Source organism: Toxotes jaculatrix, chromosome 2 (assembly GCF_017976425.1).
Source record: "Toxotes jaculatrix isolate fToxJac2 chromosome 2, fToxJac2.pri, whole genome shotgun sequence".
In the NCBI taxonomy this organism is placed as follows: Eukaryota; Metazoa; Chordata; class Actinopteri; family Toxotidae; genus Toxotes; species Toxotes jaculatrix.
In genome coordinates this window covers 11,486,388-11,501,438 of record NC_054395.1, presented here as the reverse complement: position 1 = coordinate 11,501,438, position 15,051 = coordinate 11,486,388, and the positions used below count along the sequence as shown (strand labels likewise).

Here is a 15,051-nt window from a genome sequence, read left to right as displayed (position 1 = left end):
CTTGGGAGCAGTGTAGAATTGTTCTCAACTTGCTTGGTTGCTTGTATGTGTTTGTGTATGTGAGGGAGACACAAGGAATGAAGGTGATACCTCTGCTACTACTATTAACATAAAGAAATTAGGAAAAGTGTTATTTAGAACATGTTTCTTTTTATTTACAAACTTTCAAAAAAAAAAACAAACAAAAAAAGGATCTAAAAGTAATCCAAGGTCATACACAATATCCATCGATAAACTACACAACAGGCTTTGACTAGAGCCAATCCTCAAAGACAGCAGCTTTAATCTTCTCCTCGGCTAAAATGGAATTCAGACAGTTGGCTCGGCTCGTCCAACTGAATCACTTTGTATAAATAAATATGTAAATTCAAGTAGAAAGCTGAGAAATAAAAGAGCAGTCAGTCAACGCGGCAAACGCTGAGCTGACAACCGAACAGTTCAACGCTGAGGAAACTCGCTCGTTTGCCATCATAGTGATGACACAGATGGACATTTCTGATGATATGGTAATGAACGACAAAAAAAAAAAAAAGCAAAGAAAAGCACTTGATATCATTCTTTTCTTTTCAGCTAATGAGTGGTTGGACTGCCTTGGTTTCTGACCCATTACTTGTGAATGAGCTTCATTTACATGCACACAAATGGCTCATATTATTCAGATAGAATACTTTGATGTTTATCCCGGTTCTGACTCGTGAACATGCAGGATGTTCTGATGAAGGAATCTGAGCTCATCATGGTGAAAATCAATATTTCCCTGATGTCCTTTTTTTTTTCTTCTCATAATCAAGAGCTGATCAGAGTTATTGTAAACAGGATATGATATTCGACCCTTCCTAAAGATGCCATCCCGGATATTAATGTGCACAGAAATGCACAATACCACATGCAAGTTCTGCACAAGGTCACACGTACTGGGTCAGACTGGCAAATCATCACTTCTTTCTCAGAAAAAAATAAAAAAAGCCCACCAAAGACAAAATAAGCAAACAATTTTCCATCTGTAGTAACAACAAAAGTAATATGACCATAAAAAAAAATTACAAATAAGATAAAGAAAAGCAACAAAAAGGAGACAAAAAAAAACATTGTACAAAAATAAAAATGAATAAATATGCACCGTCATAAATAAATTAATTTGGTAAATTCAAACATTGTAAAAAGAAGAGAACAAAAATGAAACATAAGTAAACTAACAATTTCAGTATGAAGAACAAATACATGGAAGAGAAAGAACAGGAAATGCTTAGTCTTTGCTTGACGATGTTAAGAGTTTTGTTTTCAACAAAAGAGCTGGTGGTTTTTAAAGCTCTTGCTGCAGCCGTTTCTGAGGAGAAGATTTTTCTTTTTTTTTTTTCTTTTACACGATGACAGTGCTGAACGAAATATAGATCAGTTTTGTGATCTGAGGGGATCAATCGGAACAGGAGAACGATGGTTCATGGTTAATCCAAAGGGAACTTTAGCGTTCAACCAGTCTACAGACGTATACAGATTTGTGTCTTTTTTTACAGTGCAGTGCAGTGTACAGCGTTACCTGCAAGGTCATACAGAGAGATATGTACGTCTTAACTGTGGCTGTGAGGATGCTGTAGAGAGAGCGCGTTGCTGTGTTGGATTTGAATTCTGCTCTAAACTGTTGACAACATTATTTGGTCTCTTAAGACACAATCCTCTTCCATGGAGGTTGTTGATGTGCTTGTGCATTTCTTGTTTTTTGGCAAAGCTACACCATCTCTCCAAAGAAAACAAAAAAAAGGAGAAAAAAAAATCAGTTTGGTTTCACAATGATCTCTGTCTCTCAAAAGAGACAGAGGAGAGAGCAGAGGTGGAATCTGTGTCTGAACCAGTTACCAAACCGAGTAACACAAGCTTCTATTTATTTTTTTATTATTATTATTTTTGAAACGATTCCTTTTGTAATCCTTGTAAAACACGACGCACAGATACGAACAAAGGAACGACACAAGCGAAACCAAAACTCGGGGTAGTGAGCTCCATTCCTCTGGGGTTTGTACGAATACATATATAGGCTTGAGTGAGTATTTTGCATCGTTTTTCGCTAGGCTACAGTAAGACTGTGGGTGAGATTCAGAGAGCCGCGGTGACCGTCTGTCTCTCTTTACCTCTCCTCTCTCACAGTTAACATTCAGAAAGATGGAGGCAAAAAGGCATTTTCTGTTGGTTGTTTCTCCGCTACAAGGAGGACACCTCTCGAGAACACAGTTTTTTTCTCATTTTCACCTGGCTGTTTTTAGGCAATCATTTTCTTTAAAAAGTAAAATAGATTACATAAATAGAAAATACACATACACACAAAAAGAAAAACCAGATCTTCCCACGTCTGATGCCTAAATAGGAGTCTTTTCAAAAAGGCCTGGTTTAAAGGCATTTGATTAAGCATACATTCTTTCGTTAGAGATTTAAGGTTTCAGTAATTGACTTTAACCTCATCCTCAACAAGCCTTAAACACTTCTTCAATAATTCAAGATGATCTCCTTTATCTCTTTTTGCTTTTTTTTTTTCCCATTCAAGAACAAAAACGTGCAATACCCCCGTCCTGGCAGTGAATTATTAACTTCAGTCAAAATGCTTTCTCAAAGTTCTGTTTGATCTTTTAACCTTGACCGTTTTAAGAAATATTCAGTAGCAATATTTGACAAATGACAAACAATACCATTTCAGTTACTGATATTTAACAAACGTTACTACCAGCTAACTTAATTATCAAACCTTGTTTTTTTTTTTAGTAAGCGATTCCATCCTAACATCATTGTTTAATTAGCTGAATAAAGCAAGAGTCTTGACATTTAGCAAAGCTGCAGAACTAGAATCTCTAAAGTCAACAGTACAACTAGTGGCCATTTGTGGTCACTGCAGGCCCACGATCAGCAGTACTAAGTCCAGTGATTAGTATCTCAATGCCAGTATTGAACAAAAAAAACTTGGAAGCCCAAAGTCCTCTGATTTTCATTGTCTTCGTCCCTCTGGAGCTTTTTTCTTTCTCAGATTCAATCTTCGGATATTCAGCGTAAAAATTTGTCGCTCTGTGTCCAGTCTGTGTTATAATCTCCACTCAGACTGTTTTTCCAAGGCAGAACAGATGAAATACTTTAGCAGGGGCTCAGCTGTCATCACTTACATCAGCACACTGTCTTTCTTTTTTTTCTTTTTTGTCCATTTCCCTCATGGCCTGGGCCACAGGCCCTTTGAAGCCTGCATCCTGGCAAACAGGATGTCATCCTATCATGATGATCATTAAATTGAATCAAACTTCCTGAAGCAACCACATCATTCATCTGTCACTGTCCCCTCACCTCAATTACATCATCGTCGTCATCCGAGCTGCTGGCACTGCAAACATTCCCACCGTTAACCAGAACCGGAGCCCGGTGCTCAGACCGTGCCGAGGGGGAGAAGGACGAAGGGGACGATGAGGAGGAGCTGGAGGCAGCAGTGGGAGGATACTGGGATAGGAAGCTGGCTCCGGCTGGGCCAGGAGTGGCAGCTGGACCTGGCAGCCCACCTGGGAGCATCGACCCTGTGTAGAGGCTGGCCAGAGACTGACTATAAGAGAGAGGGAAGCCTGTGGGGAGCATCCCAGCCATGCCCGCCATGCTGGGGCTGAGCATGAATGGCGGCAGGGCACCTGGAACCAAACTGGCAGCTTTAACTGATGAGGAAGATGAGGATGATGAGGAAGATGAGACGGCAGTAGCGGTGGTTGCTGTCGATGAGGTGGAGGAAGAGGAGGTGGGGACTGTACTGGCTCCGCCCAAGCCAAACAGATCAGGATACATGTAACTGGGGTCACCCAGTTGAGTGTGGGGGGGCTGGAAGTAAGGCGAACCTGCCCCCACAAACAGTGGGTGCCCCAGCGACCCACTTAACATGGTGGGGTTGAGGCCCAGCGGAGGGAGGCCATAGCACCCGGTGAAGGGGAAGCCTTGTGAGGCCAGAGAGGCTGAGGAGTGTTTGCCAGCTGGGGGCTGCTTGCTGGGCCGCTCATCCAAAGTCGGGGTGGAGGCTTTGCGCTTGGAACCTGTTCTCAGGTCTTGGGCGGTGGCTGTGTCAGTGTTGGGCTGGATTACATTAGTCACAGAGACATCATGGTGGCTCATATTTCCACTGGGAAAACTGCTCCTACTGCTGCCATTGGTCTGAAGCAGTTTGGTGGAAGGCAGGTTGTTGACATTGCTCTCTGCTGCCCCAACTGGTTGGGCTCCGGAGCCTGTGGTGGCACCGGCTCCTGCGGCACCTGTGTAGCGCTGCAACTCGTTGATGATCTCTGGGCTGTCAGGTGAAAGAGGGCGGGGCACTGTCTTGGAGGGTACCTGCTGCTTCTTGTCAGGTGACAAACCACTGTTACTGCCATTGGTTGAAACCTCTGCTGGTGGGGCCTGCGATTCTGCAAAGAAGAAACAAGGGCTTAGATATTAGATATCAGAAAAGAATTAAACCCTTTATATAGCCAGGGTTTACAGTGCCAATAATATTTTTTTCACCCAATAGGATCTTAATTTTTTTTATCATAAGCTGATATGCAAATATGATTAAGAGCAAGATTTTATCTCTGTGTGTCTAACCAGGGTTCTATGCTTTTAGTGGAGTTTTGTTCTGGTAATTGAAACATCCTACCTTTGGGTGGCGCTGTAGTACTCTCCTCTGCAGTCTTGGCCTTATTAGCTGCTCTGATGGCAAAGATTCGACCATCAGACGACCTGATGTAAGTCCCTAAAACAGATGAAAGAAATTATTACTTCACACATAACATTTAAATTAGACAAATAGAGTCTTCTTTTCTGACCTATTTTATTAAATAAAGCTTAAATGGTTCTTAAAAAAGGTTTGCCACCTATTTGGTTAATTGTTTTGTCTGACCAGCAGTTCCAAGCTAAAAGATATTCAGAAAAGCGGCAAATTCTCATGTTTGAGCAGCTGGAATAGCAACAATTGACTTATTAATTAGTTTATTATGGTGACCCCCTAAAAGTTTGTGGTGTATAATAATATATATAAGTGTATAATATAGGACTTCTGAAATTGTGTGCAGTGACTGGTTACCTTTGGTGCCCCTGATAATGTGGATGCTCTCTCCAGCTGTGATCCTGGCCTGAACATCTGTTGAACTGTTGGTGCCTGGAATCACGATGTCTAGAGACAAGAGACAAAGAAGGACTTTTAGTGTTTAGTAAATAGAAACACTGACTACTATTATTTAACTAATACCACAAAGAAAGAAGATTCTGGGGAAATAAGATTAAAAGGGAGGGCATGTAAAGTTTGCCTACCAGTAGTGGTGACGATCTTCTGTACAAACACTCCGGCTTTTTGCAGGCAGTTAACTGGGAATCCTCCGAGGCTGGATCCGGATGAGTTGTTGCCTGGGGCAGAGGCTGCAGATGCTTGTCGGGGCATCATGGGAACCGGGGTTGACTGGACTGGTCGCACACTGGCCACTGGCTTCTCCTCAGTACGAGGGGGAGGGCGCCTGAGCAGAAAGTTGATTTTTTTTCCTATTAAGTTTATGACTTGTGCTCATTTTTTAAAGCAGGTTTACATGTTACATACCCTTGCTAATCTGTTCCCTATGAAGACCTTTATTTAAAAAAAAAAAAACATCATACTATTTGAGCTCCTGGATTGATTTGAAAGTTAAACAGTATTTTAGCTTTGTATAAGCTAAACATCAAAAATCCCTGAAAGGTTATTTAGACTGAACTGTAAGTTAAATCTTTATACACAACCTGCATGTGTTATCCTTTTATGTCACTTGTACACATTACTTAAGAGCTCTTTGAAAGGCAAAATGAAATATGAACTAAACAAGGCTTCAAGAAAACTTTCAAAATGGGTTCTTTTCCATTAATTTGTTAGTTTTAATGTTGGCAGGCATGGAAGCTGTGAGTCACTGACCAGTTTCTCTGGCTGAAGGCAGGGATGTTGGTGAGACTCTGGTCACTGGCGGGGTAGTAGTGAGCGTAGGAAGGGCGGGTGTACGGCACAGAGGCCCTCTTCTCTTCTTCATAACCTTTCCTAGCAGCGGTCTTCTCAGCCCTGCTCAGCTTCAGCTCCTTGCGGTCCATCAGCAAAGACTCATGGGGGAATGGTTGCTGGATGGGAGAAAGGGTGGATGAAAAAAGATGTGTGATAGGTGCCAACATCTAAGTGATTAAAAGTGATCATTTGTATTTCTACTGGCTTATACCAGTGAATTTGCTCTAGTTAAATACATGAAAGAGCCATGCGGGAGATTCTTTGCTTCATGAAGCCAGCTTAAATTTTGTGAACTCATTCTTTACTCTGAGTTTAGTCTGGAAACATCCACTGAGAGTCCAGCAGGTTTAATTATGTGGTGACTCATCAGCTCTCAGACTTACTAAATGCAACTGCTCGGTGTGGTTCTCACCTCAAATTTAATCCAAAAAATGATTTATAAGGGTAATTAAGCAGAAGTTTGACATTTTCCTGTCAGTCATCTCATGTACAGCCTACTTAAGATGGCACCTGTCCCAAGCATATCATGTCTGCCTCACAAGATTAGACTAAACAATTAAAAAATTCTAGGCTGGGTGACAGGAACATTCCTACATGTCCTACTTTTAAACATCTCTGGGGGGGGGGGCAGTGTTTTTCCCTCTGTCTCCTCTGTTCATCTACCTTGGTAATTAGGTGAGGATAGAGGTGCAGCGCCTTCCTGAGGACACTCTCCATATTGTCCTGGGGCTGCAGCTCAACCTGAGAGGGGTCCGGCTCCTCCTCCACGAAGTGAAGAAGAGACTCCACCTCCCTCCTGGTGAAGGTCAGCACAGGGTTCAGGTCATCCACGACCCGGTCTGATGGAGAAGAGGAAGCTTTGAGAGGACTGAGACGGCCACATAGGGAACTGTCAGAGACAGACTTCAAAAGCTCTCCAAAGCATCAGCGGCCTCAATGTGTCTGTCTCACCAGTCAAGGCTCAGCAGCAAACACTTGAGACAGTTTACTCTGTCTAAGAGCCTCTTGACAGAAGAGCTCTGGTTTCAACACAAAGCTGATTATTCTGTTTTTTTTGGGGGGGGGTGGTCTGTTCACTCAGAAGAGCCTGGACTGGTTTTCAGTCTGATTACTGACAGATGTTTGACAGAGCTGTCAGCTGGAGGCAATGAAATTTACAAGGATTGAAAATCATTTAAAGTGCCTTTTATATTTTTTCCCCCTAAAAGTTTTCCTTAGTTTTTTTCCTTTTCTCCTTTTTCGGTGTCCTTTTTTTATTCATTCTAGTTAAAAGATCAATTCAAATAATATAGAAAAATATACAAAAAACTGTATGGAATAAAAATGACAGAAATAGGATAATACTATTAGTACTTAGTACCTGTAACCTTGTCATGCACACATTTTTTGGGTGAGTTTAGAGATAGGTATCTGACAGGTAGGAGTGTCCACAGTCGTAATAATCAGCAGTACTTCCTCCCCAGGCTCACCTGACATGCCCTGTTTGGAGATCTGGCGGTCGTAGATCTTCTTCTCCAGCGTAAAGTCGCACACCAGTCGGTAGATGTGACACTGCTTCCTCTGACCGTAGCGGTAGACGCGGCACACCGCCTGGGCATCGTGGCACGGGTTCCAGGAGGCATCAAACACCACCACGCGGTTCGCCCCGATCAGGTTCACACCCAGACAACCAGCCCTGAGGACCAGAGAGGTGTGTGATCAAATGTTTGTTTAAAGAAGCTACATGTTACATTCTAACCTCATTTTATCAAATTCATCTTCTACCATTAACATTTTTTTGTGTTACCTGGTTGACAGCAGGAAGACCCATGCTGAGGTGTTGGCTGGATCGTTGAACTGGTTTATCAGTCTCTCTCTCTCTGAGGCCGTTGTGCTTCCATCCAGTCCTTCAAGAAACCACACAACCAAAGCAGAGTTAAAACAAGATTTGCAGCAGCTTTGCACACTGTGATGCTTTGGAAAATTCAGTTAAAATCCAATTTATCCTGTTCTGTGCTTTTCACCTCTCTTTTCTCTCAGTTCATAGTTTTAATTCTCTCATTTATTTACCTGCTCTCTTATTTTATCTACAAATTCAAGCACAGCATAAGGTAATTTTGAAGTATTTATTACTAACTCTACCCCAATAGATAAAGGCTGACATGACTAAGGCCATGGATACAGTTCATATTTTTCTTTATTCTTTAATTCTTTACATCCCCAGAACACACAAATGCCAACTCTAAAACAGCTGTGGTGAGCTTTCTGTGCCCGTGGAGAACCATAAACCAAAGTCTGGATGTTCTCAAGAAAGACCAGCAGGTGGCAGCACTCATTGCAAGTCAATGAGAGAGGGAGCTCCAGCATAAAACCAAACCTGTGTCGTCAGAAATACACCCGAGAACAACTGCCTCGTTTTAAGTATGCAACATTAGTTTAGCACAGTGGGCAGAAAAACGGATTTTCCCTCTCAAATAAGCCAATAAACAACACATTCACACCATCGTCCACGGAACCACACCTTTTTTGCACCATACATGTGACCTGTCTCTGTGCTTTATTAACTTTTCATTCTGTCTAGTCTGTGTATTTAATGATTTAAATACCAGACAAGAAAAAAACAACAACTCTTAATCGTGATAAATGACCACCTACTGTAGTAGTTGAGGTTGCGGATCCAGTTCTGGGTGGGTCTGTCTCTGCCGGACATGTTAGGTGAGGGAGGCACAGGCCTCTTGGCCAAGAAATCCTCGATCACCGTCAGCGTGGACAAACTCTGACTGCATGAGCAAGACAGGAGTATAATCAGAGGTCAGATCATATGCAAGAAAGCTTCAGTCATGTAAATGTAATACAAAGAAGAATTCTTAAATCATCATAAAATCATAAAATAAAGATGAGAAAAACAAATTGGACGGTAAATGCTTTTGTAAAGCCTTTTCCCTTCACACTTCATTGCACATATTTTTTCAGTTAGTCTTCTTTAGTCTTTTGTCTGATTTTTATTTTTTTTTTTACCTAAAGACGAGCAGTTTGTCTCCCTTCCTGACGCTTTCCTCAATCAGGTGGAACAGCATCACCATCTTTGCGGAGTTCTCCAGGATGCCAGGTTTGTAGTCACACATGATGTCCTTCGCCTGGCCATGGGAACACAGAGACAGTTAAAATTCACTTCACTTTTAAACATCACCTTTAAATTCACAGTTCAGCTGATCAGATGTTGATTATATTTGATATTTATTATTATTTATTATAAGCAATTTCAACTGACTTTAAAGAAGTGAGGTTACGTTACAAGCAAACCTTACAAGCAATGACGGGTAACAACCAAAACTGTGAACTTTATTTCAGTGCCTGTTTGGGTCAATGCCTTTGATTTCAGTCAGTTGTTGGAATTTATCTAAACTTCCCATATTTGAAAGAGATAAGCATCTCAATAAGGAAGGACAAAATGTTCTGCACTGCATTGCAGCTTTATGTTACAGGAAGCAAAAACAAAAATAGCAGAGTACTGAATGTACTCCAAAGTTCTTCAGTGTCACAACTTGAACGGTTTTCAACGTACCCATTCATAAGTGATGACCTGATTGGCTTTCTCCTGTAGCTGGTTGAGACTCAGCCCACCAATGGGGTTAGGATTCTCCATGGGCTTGGACTTTTGATTGGGTACGGTTGGACAGCGGGTGGGTCCTGTGGAGGTCATGTCATCAAGGTCCAAGTCCTGGTCACTTGCCAGGTTTTCCTTCTGCAAGGCCTCGTACAACACGTCTGGATGGTTCCAAATCTGAAGAATAACAGGAGATCAGCGATGTGAAAACACGCTGGTGACAAATGGATTTGCCAAGTGCAACAAATATTCAGGAATTTATCTTCATGTTTACTTGTGTAACTGTGACACGAGGACAGAAGGAACTCATACAGAACAAAAAGACAACTGTTCAAGTTATTTTGAAGTTCATCCTCTAATTGCAGATTAAATAATCTTGATTAATTATGGAGATTTTCAAATAAAAGGCTTTATCTGACTAACTATATCTACGACACTGATTCTGATTGTTCAAAATAAATTAGATATCATTTTAACTTTGAAACTTTGAAAAAAAAACTACTATAAATGTCAAATAGTGGTCCTTTTGTGCCCAGGTTGAGTTCCACACACATGACCTCCTCCTCACCTTGCAGCAGACACAGAAAGCCTTCAGTGGGTTCAGGCTGAGCCAGCCAGTGTTTCCTGCCTCTCTGAAACGGTTCATGAACTCTGTGTAGAGCGCCCTCTGCAGGGGAGACAGACGGACCAGGATCACATGCTCCTCCTTAGAGGGCAGCTGGTCCTTCAGGACATCATGGCCTCGCCTGGAATCAAGACAAGTCGCAGTAAATATTTGTAAATTGTTAACGGAGACCGAGTTTTGTTTGTTGTTTGTTTGCTGAACAGTGATTGTGGGTTTGTAAAGGCTGCTGTCTCACCTCTGTACGAAGCCCTCCAGCAGGCTGTGCAGGACGTGGCTCCTGTACCTCATAAGCTGTATGTCCTGAGGCGTGCTGTCCACACACTGCCCGTTCAGAATGGGACGCTCAAACATGTTACTGAACTCCTGCCGTGTACCTGAAACATGTACAGGATGTAAAAAACTGTAGTTAGTCCAGCGAGTGTGGAAAAACATCGCCTGATATAAAATGCAGCTCGTGTCCCTTACCGAGGAAGTCAGGTCGGACAAAATCGACCATGCACCAGTACTCAATCAGGTTGTTTTGGAGTGGGTAGCCGGTCAAGACCACGCGGCGTCTAGTTCGGATGTTCTTCAGAGCCTGGGATGTGCTGGCGTGACAGTTTTTGATGCGATGGCCTTCGTCACAGATCACCACATCTGGACCAGGTCGGGCTAAGGCTCTTTCGATACCTGGAGTGAGAGGACAGTTCATGATATGACATTCACCCTGAAAGAACTTTGATATGTTTGCAGGTTTCTATATTTTTTTATATAATTTTTTCCTTCTCTGTGTTTCCCACTTCCCTCTGTCTTCCTCTCCTCCCAGCCTCTATCACCCTTCTTCTCTTCCTCCTAATTTCTCTCACCTTTGAGCAGTTCCTGTTGCCTGTCCTCTTCGTCCAGGTCGATGACGACGGGTCCTGTTGTCTTCTTGCTCTTCTTCTTCCTCCCAGACACAAAGCTCTTCTTCAGCGACAGGAGGCGGTACATCTCGTAGCCCATCAGCAGCACTCCTCCGTCCCGTGCCCAGTCCTCCACCACCTTGGCCCTGGTAGCTGTGTTCCTGGGCAGCAAAGAAAAAGAAAAAGTTCTTGCCCGTGTTTCTCAAACCACCATCGCAATTTACTGCTGACCCTCACCCTAATCAATGATCACTTACAAAATAAATAAGTCATTTCAGAGGAGTGTGTGAACAGTAGGAACAAATGCTTAATTTTGATCATTTTTAACAGTCACTTTTTAAAGTGAAACGAGAGAGAGACAGAATGAGGTTACTGTGTCACTTCCAGACAAGGCTGTGTCATGAAACTGCACACTCATCTTGCAGCATTCCTTCCATCCTTACTCCCTAATCCCAAACACAAACACACGAGCAAGAATCAGAAAATCTTTCCAGTGGAAGCAGCTGTCGAGAAAGAGGATAATGGCGGGATGGAAGAGGGGAAGAGCCAGTTGGAGATAAAGCGAAAGGGCAGGTCAGAAGGTTAACACCGTCTTTTTTTAAAAGGGCAGGGAGAAGAAAAGTCTCCTTGCTGCTTTGCATGAATGTTGCTGCAGCCAGCCAATAGTCAATAAAGTTCCTCGCTATCTACTTCTCTTTATGTGACGTTAAAATTTACATACGCACAAAAAAAATCTGAGCGCAGGAGGAAGCTACAAAATGCTCTTGTTGCCGTCACTCACTTGTGTTCGTCGTTGAGGATGTGAACCTTGAAGGTGCGAGGCGTCACCAGTCCGGGGTCGGTATCCGGAGGTAACGCCTCTGGGGGCGGGACCCATGTGTTGAACTCTGACAGCCAGTTCTGCAATGTGTTCACCTGAGATGAGAGAGAGACAGAGCGAGGGATCTTAGGCTAACACTGAAATGAGTGTTAGAATTCTTTGAAATCAGATGCTTTTCTCTGTCTGAATATGAACTGTGGCCAATTTTAACACTTCCTTTATAAAAATTCATAGTCACATGTTGATTCACTTAATGATTGACTCTTATTCACACATTCATCACCATAAAATTAAGGCTCGTGGACAAGATGGCCAGCATATTGTACCCAAGCACTTGTTCCTTTATTCATTCTTTCTTTTTTTCAGAGGAACTGTATGTCTGAGTCCCACACTGAGCACAATGTGTGTCTATTGATTCAGTCCTTCACATTCATTCTTACTCAAACAGTAAACCACAGGCGCTTACAGGTACAATGGCGAGCACGGTGTGAGCCTGGGTGTGTCCGAACAGGACGTCGATGAAGGAGATGACTTGCAGCGTTTTGCCCAGGCCCATGCTGTGAGCGAGGATACAGCCGAATCCACTGCTGCTGCTGAAGCGCTCCACCGACTCCACCAGGTTGTCGTACAGGAAACGGATTCCACCGATCTGAGGAGGAGACGCCAAGAGACAAGATGGAGAATGAAGTGAGGGGATGAAGACGAAAAAGAGAGGGCAAAGGAGGGAAAAGAAGAGGAGGAGGATGGTGATCCAAGAGAAAGTTGGGAGTTGTGGCGAGTGCAAAAGACAGAAGAAAGAAAGACGGAAGAAAAAAGTGAAATTAGAATGTAGGAGGAAGAGTGACGGAGAGGTAAAGACACATGAAAAGAGTGTTAGGTGAGAGACAGCAAAGAGAACAGAAGGTGGGTGGTGAAAAAGCAGAGGTGATATCTCATTAAACGTGAGGGAAAAGATCACACTCAGCAGGATGTCCGTCACTGGAAAAAGGTCAAGAAAACTGAATTTTGCTCAAACCATTTGACTGCAGGTAATTTTCACACAGTATGACTTCGTGGCACAGTACAGAGTTCACTTTCATCATTTTGGACACAGCAAAAAAAAATTGGTATTTCTGATAAAAATTCAAGTATTTTGAGTTTAGCAGTGACAATACCTGGTGAGGTTTGACTGCTCGTGCTAGCTGCGGTGAAAGGAAAATGTCCGGCTCTGATGCTGGGTGGTTCAGGTTGATCAGCACCCTGCCCTGGGCGTCCGGTCGGTTGAGGACGTCATTGACGTGCGCTCCGCTCGGCTCGCTCTCCTCTTCCTCGTTTGTGGACTCGCTGCTGATGTGGACGATGCTGTCGTCCTCGCCCGAGCTCAGATCGATCACATCTGCACGGAGGCAGGAGACGAGGAGTGACAAGGATGAGGAGGGCGAAGAAGAAATATTAGATTAAAAGGTTTCCAAAAATTACATGGCAGCTCTTGCAAACAGTTTTTCTACATCTGTGCTCAGAAAACACATTTTCATCTTTAGACTGGAAACTGTGTCCAAAGGAGATTTGAATACCTGCAGACAGAGAACACTTTCTAGGATGACAAAAAACTAACTGTATTTTATTTTCCTGGATCTATGACTCAAACACACTGCATGCAATGAGTGTGAGTCTGCTGAAGTTAGCAAAAAAAACAAACAAACAAAAAAAGTGTAGGTATACAAAACAGCAAGGACAAGAGGAGGGGTGTTCATGGTTTGAGTTGACTATTCCAGCCACATCAGGCTTATCTGAAGAGACACCTCAGCGTCTTCAAACTTCACTGTAACAGTGCCAAACATTACAAGATCCCTTCCAGAGACACAACAGATGATTCAGCTGAAATTCAGTAGTTTTCACACAAGTAAATTCTACCACAGGAATAATGAAGAAATATTAGTAAGAACTGGAAAAAACACGGGGCTTCTCATTCAGCTTGAATGCAGACTGGTCGACGTATGTATATTGGTATATGCATTACAATTATGATTATGATTAGAACTGTAAGAGCTCAGAACCATCTGTTGTTTTACTTGAGGAGCTTGTTGACCCTAATTTGTGTGCATAATGCAGGGTGTTGCCTCTGATTGGTGGGTTTTTCTTGAGTCTATAGCCTTGTATGTATGGTGCTGGATATTTGCTTGTATGAATTTTTCCTGATGAAGGTCTGAGGACAAAAACAAGTTCATGTGATGGACAATGCGCAGGACTCAAATTTTCTTTTCAGGTAAAGAGTTTAGGATCCTGTGCACCTGTCACTGAGACTTAAAGGTGTACAAGAACTTTTTTGAAATAGTAAAAATGCCAAGTGACAAAAGATGAAGACAATTCCTATTATTTTTTAATTGGCCTTAATACATTCAACTCAAGTGACACGCGTCTCCATCACAAGCACAACTTGTGTAATGTTACTTCAGTCCTGGACGTCACTGAGTGTGTGTGTGTGTGTTAAGCGGAAAGACCAAAATCCATATCTGATAAAAAGGACTTTAACGTCAGTGGTATCAAGTGGTGAAAGTTACACAAGCTGGCAAACTGCGAGGGCACAACGGGAAGTGTGTGTCAGTATGTTAGTGTGTGTGAAAGAGAGAGAGAGCTTATATAACTGCAGTGAATGGATGGTTATACAAGTAGGATTAGAGTGGAGGGGGAGACTGGTTATGCAACCCCAACTAGAAATGTCACTGTGCCACTGTGGTGCGAGCGTGTGTGTTCATCATGTGTGTGTGTGTGTGTGTATGAGTGTGTTCAAGTGTGTGTTCTGGCTCATAACCAGGATTAGCCAGCTTTATTGCTCCACATACCCGCTCTGATCTGCCCCATAGACACTCTCTCCTTTCATCTCTCTTTCTCTCTCCATCTTTTTTTCTCTCCTTTGCTTTTGTCTTTCTCAGCTCCCAAATCTACATATTATCTTTGTTCATTGGTTCACCCCATCAGCCTCTGCACTGCTGTCTCTCCCGCGCTCTCATTTGTTTGCGTGTTTGTGTTGCAGGTGTGTGTGTGTCTGCAGTTTGCATCCGTCTTCTCTTTCAGTGCCGAACTATGTGTGTTCATCCCCAACTGAGTGTGTGTTACAAGTGTGTGTTTATGCTTGACTGTTTGAGTGGCTTTGTATATGTG

General features: G+C 42.7%; 1 protein-coding gene across 4 annotated transcripts in view; it reads right to left on the bottom strand.

Annotated features, from left to right (window-relative positions):
* Positions 1-691: 691 nt before the first annotated feature.
* LOC121189373 (helicase ARIP4-like) overlaps positions 692-15,051 on the bottom strand; it is a 76,603-nt gene continuing 62,243 nt past the window's right edge. For all 4 annotated transcript variants that reach the window (XM_041049442.1, XM_041049432.1, XM_041049460.1 and 1 more), the window contains 18 exons: positions 13,065-13,285; positions 12,377-12,559; positions 11,872-12,005; positions 11,055-11,251; positions 10,675-10,878; positions 10,445-10,583; positions 10,153-10,330; positions 9,543-9,761; positions 8,996-9,114; positions 8,633-8,757; positions 7,785-7,884; positions 7,468-7,673; positions 6,662-6,837; positions 5,918-6,114; positions 5,293-5,492; positions 5,066-5,155; positions 4,640-4,735; positions 692-4,409 (listed from right to left, as the gene is read on the bottom strand). In XM_041049442.1, the coding sequence (XP_040905376.1) occupies positions 3,304-4,409; positions 4,640-4,735; positions 5,066-5,155; positions 5,293-5,492; positions 5,918-6,114; positions 6,662-6,837; positions 7,468-7,673; positions 7,785-7,884; positions 8,633-8,757; positions 8,996-9,114; positions 9,543-9,761; positions 10,153-10,330; positions 10,445-10,583; positions 10,675-10,878; positions 11,055-11,251; positions 11,872-12,005; positions 12,377-12,559; positions 13,065-13,285 (3,890 nt within the window). In that variant the 3' untranslated portion in view covers positions 692-3,303. The remainder of the gene's footprint in view (positions 4,410-4,639; positions 4,736-5,065; positions 5,156-5,292; positions 5,493-5,917; positions 6,115-6,661; positions 6,838-7,467; positions 7,674-7,784; positions 7,885-8,632; positions 8,758-8,995; positions 9,115-9,542; positions 9,762-10,152; positions 10,331-10,444; positions 10,584-10,674; positions 10,879-11,054; positions 11,252-11,871; positions 12,006-12,376; positions 12,560-13,064; positions 13,286-15,051) is intronic.